This window comes from Bradysia coprophila, assembly GCF_014529535.1.
Source record: "Bradysia coprophila strain Holo2 chromosome IV unlocalized genomic scaffold, BU_Bcop_v1 contig_5, whole genome shotgun sequence".
Classification (NCBI taxonomy): Eukaryota; Metazoa; Arthropoda; class Insecta; order Diptera; family Sciaridae; genus Bradysia; species Bradysia coprophila.
In genome coordinates, this window is record NW_023503374.1 from 5,388,305 (window position 1) to 5,397,301 (window position 8,997).

At 37.9% G+C, this 8,997-nt stretch overlaps 1 protein-coding gene across 1 annotated transcript; it reads right to left on the reverse strand.

The window, feature by feature from the left end:
* Positions 1-1,327: 1,327 nt before the first annotated feature.
* LOC119071846 (general transcription factor IIH subunit 1) lies at positions 1,328-7,504 on the reverse strand. Its single transcript, XM_037176904.1, has 9 exons — positions 7,353-7,504; positions 5,831-6,060; positions 5,552-5,753; positions 5,352-5,485; positions 2,798-2,999; positions 2,497-2,734; positions 1,916-2,435; positions 1,659-1,834; positions 1,328-1,594 (listed from the first exon to the last, which is right to left on the reverse strand). The coding sequence occupies exons 2-9, from the start codon at positions 5,982-5,984 to the stop codon at positions 1,469-1,471; spliced, it is 1,752 nt and encodes a 583-aa protein (XP_037032799.1). The 5' UTR covers positions 5,985-6,060; positions 7,353-7,504; the 3' UTR covers positions 1,328-1,468.
* Between the last annotated feature and the right edge of the window lie 1,493 nt (positions 7,505-8,997).

Sequence of the window (8,997 nt, forward strand, 5' to 3'; positions counted from 1 at the left end):
ATTCGTTTTAACATTCATTTAGAGATAGCGCAACTCTTCGTTAGCTAGAGTTCATTATTTACAGCTCCACTATAGCATAAAAGTTCTCCTTTCCACTAAATGATGAAAGCGGATTTTTGCAACATGTAGGCGTCCGCAAAATACTAATTTTAGGTTTCAAAACATTTACATTCGATCTTAACACAACAAAATGTTCACCAAAAACCATTTCCTCAGCGTTACTTTCAAACGCCATAAAAAAATCGAGTGTTGAAGTAAATACAGCTCGTGTTTGCAGCCACACCAACAGCAAACAGAATTGACACATTTGTTTGTGTCCTATAAAAGTGATAAAATCTCCTTGACAATATTGATGCGTAGCGCAGCCTAATTTCCAATAATTATTTTGTCACAATAAAGCAACAGTTTAGATGAGCTCTTTCGTTAAACTCCAATTGTGGCCGAAAATTGTTCACACAAAAAATCGATGCGCCAAGCGAACAGAATATCCAACAGAATGTATACAACAATTTGTGCATGTGACGATAACAAAATACCGTTCGGTCTTCAACACCCCAATCCCTTGAGACACAAAATGCATATACAGTGCATACCAATCTTGAAATGTTGGTATTAATAATGTAAAAGGGTGGCATTACCTCAAACAAGGCGATAACTACTGGTTTCTAACGACCAGTATAGTATTAGGGGTACACTACATGCAGAATGTTGTTTTTCGATTTTTTTAGACCCTTTCCAACTTTCCTTTCTTCGTTTTAATGTGTTCGGGTGTAAGGAGTGCTTTCATCAGTTTCTCGACATTTTTACTGCTTCGACTTCTTTCAACGAAACAATAACAGAAAATTCGAGGAAGACGTAGTTATACCAACTGAATGCAAATACCACCCTCTGGGCGTATTAATACCATCAAAATCAATCTATTCACTTGTGGGAAACTATACGAAAAATCATGTTTCCTGTCGGTGCGTATTTTCGCCCAGTGGGTGTTACTAGTTGGTACCATTAACATCGGCATTATCGCCGAAGGCGGTATATTCACCCAGTAGAAATCACGAAACGTTCTGCCAGCTTCCCACACTCCCTCGCTACAAAGAGGTTTATCAATGGAGTGGTGAGAATGGTAAATTTTGATGAGTCTTAAAAGCTCCGATTCAATCATAATTTAATGGTTTGTCGGTTTGATCGTTTTGTTGGCTCATTAATGCGATGTCAGTGTAACGTTTTGTGGTTTCCATATCGATTTTCGGTTTCTCATTTTGCATTTCACTGTTTTATGCCAATTAACGGATATCTCTGCACCGGGGTCGACATCAAAATGCAAATACATTCCGAACCGGATTTATTGAACAGCCACATAGTGAACAAAGTTGTAAACAAAACGAACGTAAAATTGAAACCGCCCTGGAACTGTTTGCTGGAACATTTTCAATTTGATGTGAAATGTTGCAACGATGCGTCCGATTTCTGGCTACCTGTGCATTCGAACTTTACGGTCGTGCCAAGTAGCATATTTCATATTAGCCATTTGTAGTAACTGATTTAAATGTTGTGTGAGCGCTGAGCCTAACGGTGATAATTCACGCAATGCCCGTTCCTGGTTAAAGTAATGCAGTAAGTCAGTGAAGGCGAAATTTGGTTTTGATTTAGACGAATTTTACCTCGAATGGCTTTAGCTTGGCCATTTGAAAACGCTGCAGCGCTTCGTGCATTCTAACTGCTTTCGACTCACATTCGGGGGTGGTTGGCGGAAATGAATTCCAAAAATGTTTCAACAATTCACTTAACGATAGATATAAATTCCTTATTTCCTTCTCCACATCCGGAGGCACTAGCTCTGCAAAGAGAAAACGACGATTTTTTTGGTCATTCGATTTTATTGGTCTTCTCGTCCAAAATTAATAAATGCAAAACGTACGGGCAAGTGATTGTTCTTGAAATCCACGCATCAATGCACCGCCCGGACTCAGTTCTCCCAATGCGTTCACTGCTGCCGTTGCACTAACTAATACCTTGTGAGGTGTTCGCGTACTCCAACCATTTATTTCGTTCAACAGTTGGTATTGTACGGACTCCAATTGGTGAGCATCGTCCAGCGATTCATTGTGTGTCACCGGTATCGGTCCGTGCAGGTACCTTTCGATTTTTACCAAATTCAGTTGTGAAGGTCCTTTGGACGTCTGTTCATCACCTTCCAGGTCGTCATATCTAATTTTTTCTAAGATTCTAGCTTTCTTTATCTTTGGATCAGCCACTTTGCTAACGGAAATGTCATTTGTATCGTCTGTGATCGACGTGTGGTTTCGCTTGTGCTTCTCTTTTGTACCATTCGTTACCACTACACTACCCTGATCGACGTTATTCTTGTTTGCATCGGTCTTCGCTATTCCATTTGTTACAGTTGATGGGGCCGATGATTGGAGACAAGTGTTCAAAACCTGAAATCATTTCCAGTTTAAATCCGACGTGTAACGGAAAGAAAATTTGTCGGGAATGTACCATGGTCGAGTGTTGATTGAACCGTTTGATCATACTCTGATGAACAATATTGCCACTATTGACGCCACTCTTATCCGACACAGCGCCACCGAAACCTTCTTCCAATGTATTATCTTCGAATGTTTGCAAGTCCAGGAAAACATCACCAGCCCCATCGGCAACGGCGATTTTTAACGCTTGGTCGTCAATTTTCCCGCACTCGGTAAATATGTCTTTTGTTCCCGTGTTGATTCGATCTCTGGCAAAAACCAATGCATTGAATTATCGGCCATGCCTTGAAAGGACTGACATTGAAACTTACCTATGGAAATAGTGTGATTGGAAAAATTTCGTCCAGAATTCACTTTCACTAAGCTTTGCCGGAACGTGTTCGCTGTGTTTGCGTTTCACCGCTGGATATGCTTTGAATATGCATTCGATAATATCATTTGTTAAGTTATACTTCAGTCCATTGCATCCATCTGTTTGTGGTTTGATATCAGCTAGAAAAGCTCCTGAGACACCTGTAACAATATCAAAAACACATCGTTGTCAACTCAGAAACGGCGAATCGGATTGTTTGACAAGCTTTTCAATATCAATTGATAGATTCGAACGAAATAAAATCAAAATTGATCTTGTGAGAGATTTTGTGCGATAAATTCAATTATTGAAAATCAGACCTCTCAGATTATGGTTGAAGAGGGGTGGCACAATTCCCTGAATTTACCATATTTTATCACCACTTTGCACATTTTAGAGTGTGATAAATTCAAGAGGGCTACTCGGTTTACACCAATTTTGGCTCACGTCCACTAAAAACAATATTGGTCCCAGAATCTGTAAGTGCGTAGAATTTGAAACATTAATTTCTGAGATGTGCCTGTAAAATCCAATCGCTGTTTAAATGGAATTATGGAATTTGTTTAGCGGATGATTTTTTATGGAACGCTTCTTTCACCCGTTTCAGTCGAGGAGTTAACAGGTATTTTCAGGAGGCAACCAATGGTTTGATAACAGAAAAAATATGGGGGACAAAGACCAAAAGGAAAATGAAAAAAATGAAGAAAAAAAAAACAAAAAAGTAGATTTGTACGACAATAGAGTCAGGAATTAGTTCTCCCAATATTCGTTTGTCAAGCGAGTCGTCAGCGGTCATCGGTGGGTTTTGATTTTTTATTGTTACAAGTTGGTACACATGCAGTGGTACAGTATAACCAAACTATATAAACACTGAAGGTACCGCAGATCCGCAAAAACACGCGGATCCCTACTTTCGGGTGAATATAATTTTCATAACGTTGAACACAAGTAAAATCCAAGGTTCTGAAAGAACAGGCTATGACAACACTGAGTTTATCACGAAGGCGATGACACACAAATTGCGGCTGCGAAGTTTATATGAAAAATGCAACTTAACCAAAACAAAATTCTGAATTTTCCAATAAAATATTTTGTTCAAGTTGATTTCTCAAAGTATCTGTAGTGAGTGCGTTTATAAAATTTGGTGTCACCCGCAGTCGTGGTTGTCTTAACCTGTTATTTCATAACTTTGGTAAAATCGAGTAAAATTCACTTTGTTAGGTTGCATCTCAATACTCAACACAGAAAATTTTATACTGAGCAACGCAGTTCTGCCAAACATCACAGATGCAACATGGTAAATCTTATATTGACCCGAAAGTCAGGATCCGTATTTCTTGCTATTCCCTGAGGGTCTGCGGTATCTTCAGTGTTTATATACTTTGAGTATAACCACTGAAAACCCGTGCTTCCACCTACGTAATAAACATGAACTAAGCGAGCCTTAATCCATCTTCTGTTGTATTGTATGTGCACGACTCGGGCGGTACACGTAAGTCTTGAAAATCACTCTAGAGTTCTTTGCGAAATCCACCACTTTTAGGAATAAGAAACCAATAACGCATAAATGCGAAGAGAAGGAACAGACACTAGACCCACGGGTTTTATCGTCTTTGGCGGTGAGGAGTGAATGGGTTGGTGTGCCTTACAGGTCAAACTTTCGAATTCTCAATTTTTTAGGCAAGACAGGCCAGAACTTTTAACAAAAATTTCATTCTTTTATTGGTACATTTGCCCCTCAATTTAACATCAATTTGAAGTTTCTATGATTTGTGGCATCTGGCTTCGTTAGCAAGTGTTTTTCGCCATTCAATATCTAACAATATTACACCGATCTGCATTGACAACCAAACGAGAGACGAAGTTAATTGAGGCTACTCGTCATGTCGTTTCCTAGCACTCATAAGTTTAATGGTGTGCGTGCACTGACAAAAAAAGTTTCGAAAAACTCAGCTGTTGCAGGTAACTTTGTCTCCAGGTAATAGCTGCCACAGCTGTAGCTTCCCATACAAAAAATACAGTTGCGGCAGATAATGTAGAGATAACTGGAGACAAATGAGTTTTTCGAAACTTTTTTGTCAGTGGGTTATTGCTATTGGCTATTGGCTGTGTGGTGCTCAATTAATAACATAAAGTCTAAAAGAAATGTTTACGATATCATGGTTTTCAGGTAAATTAAGACTTCAACAGTCATCTAGCATAGCTATTAGTCATCACTGTTGAATAACATTCCGTCATTGTCGAATATCAACAACCGTGACCTCGATCAAATCGGTTGTGTAGCCGATATCTTTGACCCTAAGCTGAATCACTAATCTAACGTCATCTACGTCGATGATCCTTCTGAAGTCGCCGTTTCTTATGGATAAACTAAAGACTATTTTTTTCAATTCTTCTTCTCAGATCTCATTGGATTCAGATCTAATTCGATTCAGATCTCATTGGACCAAGTCTAATTGGATTCACCGAAATGTAATGCTCAAACCGGTTTAAAAACGGCAACAGGCACTCACCAATTTCTTGTTTCTGTGCTAATTGTTGTGTGTATTGTTTCGCATGAGATGACCAAAATTCCTCACTGGTCAGCACTTGCGTTATAACCAAATCCTTATACAGTTGCAATAAATGTGGATGTTCCGATAAGATTCTGTAACAATGAAAACCGAAGGTTAAGACCAGACCATGTTTCGGTGTTTTTCTTATCAAAATTTACCTATTCTTCTCCTCCAATTCCTTGTCAACTTTTCGTTTGAATTTTGGCAGTAAATCCTGCAGTAACTCTTTAACCTTATCACGATCAGCTATTTGCGCACTAACACCGTTTTTATTAACAAAATGAAATGTAGTACTGTTGCCATCATGCAGCACGACTTGTAGTTGAACTTTTTGCTTTCCCTCCGGCGAGATTTTTTGCACTTTTCGGGGGCAAAAAAAATATTTTTTTCGTGAAACATTCACCGTTGCCATTCAGAAACCGATTCGGTCCACTTACTCTTAATGTCTTGATATTTGTGCGACACAGCCACCTTATCCCTATTTTCTACCATCCATGCAATTCGCTCATTCATCACATACAACGTGCCATCGCCTTTTTTGTACCGTACACCACCCATTTGCAAGAGAACATCCTCGCTGCTCGTTGTCATCTTTGTTAGGTTATTGGAACTAGTTTCGAAATCTGTGTGACTTCGATGTGGTTGTTCACTGAGTAGAAATCGAGTCCTGAAAGACGAAAATTAATCAAAATGGACGTTCAGTCGTGGACTAGGTCATAGTTTTAAGTTGGAGGAATGCTAGGACCTTTTAACTATGAAGCACTGAGGAAATAATTAAGATTCGGAACTGTACCTCCATAAATTTATACTTATTTGAAACGTCCCATCTGATCCCAACTTCTAATACTTCAACGACAATCAAGTTATTAATGTGACTAGTCGGTAATCGGGTAATCCTATTTAAAAAAATAAACTTTTTGGGAAAGTGAGTCTGTCGCATAGTTGCTGATACACACACTTCCATAGCACCGGTAGTAACAAAAATTGTATTACAAATTGTCAAACACAATCAGACTTCAAAGTGAGTGACTTTAGTTTGGATCGTCTCGTTTTCCCTATAGTTCTTTGTTCTGATCTCATCAAGAATACACGATGTGCTGTGGCAAGTGGCCAGTGTTCTCTTATATAGTGAAATGTATGATAAAAATATTGAAGTGATAGATTTGGTACGAATGACTGAGATATACAACTTTACACAAATGAAGTAGTAGATTTACTGATTGTGGCGTTGCCGTTTCTAAAAGGATTAAGGTTCTTTCAAAGTGTGACGAACCGAAGTACTATAAAAACGGATCATTGTGGAATCAAGAAGTTTGAGTCAACTAGATTTCGCACACAACAAAATTCGAGATAGCGATTTACGTGCACACTATACTGAGTCTCTTGTTTCTGCCCGTCAAAGGATAACTAATTATTCTGCATGCCCTCTTGTATAACCAACAATGTAAATCGGAATCGCTAGAAATTCACTTCAAAAATTTCTGTTACCAAAAAACGTAAGAAATTCATTCTCACGGAGAAGCTCATATATTGCCTCATATGACCTACATGTCTGAGGAAAAATGTACACATTTTATATTGCGACACACACTTGGGTAAGATGATAATGAATAAAATTGTTAGAACTCTATTGAAGCAATCAAATTCCAATGCAATGCCCCAACACAGACAGTACGATATACCTGCGTTTGAGTCGCACGTAAAATTGGCACAAATAATTGCTTCATAATACGAAGCAAAACAATTACTCTCTTGTATCAGAATTGCACCCCAAGGTTTTTTCCTCGTCAAATTTCTCAATACTATCCATCCACTTATCCGCACTTCAAAGGGCAAAAATTTGACCGACCAGAATTATTGTTTATAGATCTCATGGACGGTGTTTTTCTAGTTTAACCGAAACTTTGGCTTCCGAACAACAATAACGCACGTGAAAATCGAGTTTTATGCGGTGTTTACCTGTATTTTTATTGGTTTTTATACGGAACGACCATCCGCCATTTGCAAAGGCTGAATAAGTAATCGTCGAAAACATCATTCGCTTCTCACTCACTTCTCATCTGTCAAGCAAAATGAAACTACGAAAAATTTTATTGACTTGCACGGACACACAATGTTAGTGAAACATATTGCCCCTCAAATATGAACTGTCAGATAGTGAGAGACTCGTTCATGGTAAAAGTGGCAATAGAAATGAATATGTCAGGTAAATTTTGTTATGTTCAATGAAACTCATTTCAGTTTTCCACGACATTTTACTGAAATAAATCAAATTCCGACGAATATTCGGTTAAAACACGTGAATTTTCATTTATTTACATCAAATTGCACGCATATGTTCCCCTTTTCACCAGTTCGAATTGTTTGTTCGAATCGCGAAACACTGCTCACGTAAAAAACGGCGGATCTTTGGCGTCAATGTGAACGTACGCCGAAGAGTTTTGAAAATTGCTAAGAAGAAAATCTGAGAAGAAAAACCGTTTCTTTTTTGAGCCCAACATCTTATTTTACTTCGAAATTACCATAAAAAATTTTTAGTTTTGACAAACACTGTCACTGTTACGGTCACACCGAATACGATCAACAGGTCTCATCGATCATCGACAAAATTCGAATCATATCGATCATCTGTTATCGACCGACAAAAATAAAAGTGATTTGCGATTTATGTTAAAACTATTGAAGTAAAAGATTTTGCCTCCATTTCTTAAACCTTAAATCAAATAAAGTAATAGATTTAAAAGTTACACTTCAGGTATATGTTGTTGTCTCGTTTTCGCTTATGTGATAAAATAGAGTACACACTTGTCACTATCAGTCTCGGCAAGCATCGACTTCTTCGTGACAAGTGTGTAATATATATTATTTATCTATATCTATACTGTAAAGGGGACTTTACTGTAGAGCAAGCGAACTTTAAGTCGCTCAATATATAAAACTTTTTTATGCCACTAGATGTAGTACACCATTTACTCCATCCCGAACCGAGGTACAATGTAAAAGGGTTGGTCTTGCCGTAACTCTACATAAATTATCTGTTTGCATAAATGGAAGTATGACGATATATGCCTCCTACGGGAAAGTCAAAGACGAATGAATTGCTAATACTTCGATTTAACGGTGCACTAGTAAACCTTGTAATACAAAAAGTACCTGCCCTGTTTTAAACTGCAGTCATTTTTTCGTTTTTATTTGTATAGTAATAATCAGTCCCAGCCACGCATCACATGCATATAATATTGCACTTACCCAATCATCTCTCAGACGAGCGATTTATTGCGTACATTATGTACAGCAAACTGTTACTACTCATGATCTGATAGTATATCGTCAATTTTTTGATTTATCAGTTCCGAGTTTTTTGTCTTATTCGAACGTTCAAGAATTCATATTTTGTCGCTGTTTTGATGCAAACCGCCCAGTAAATTGTGTAAATAATATCGTCAACCCAAAAACGAGCCCCCAAAACGCAGATAATTTTTTTTTTGCTTTAAAATTGTTTTTCTACGAACCATTTATTCGAACCATGCGCATCCGAATTTCTCCGATCTAGTACATAAATTCTGGTATATATTTATGTTCCACCATTCACCATAAATTATTC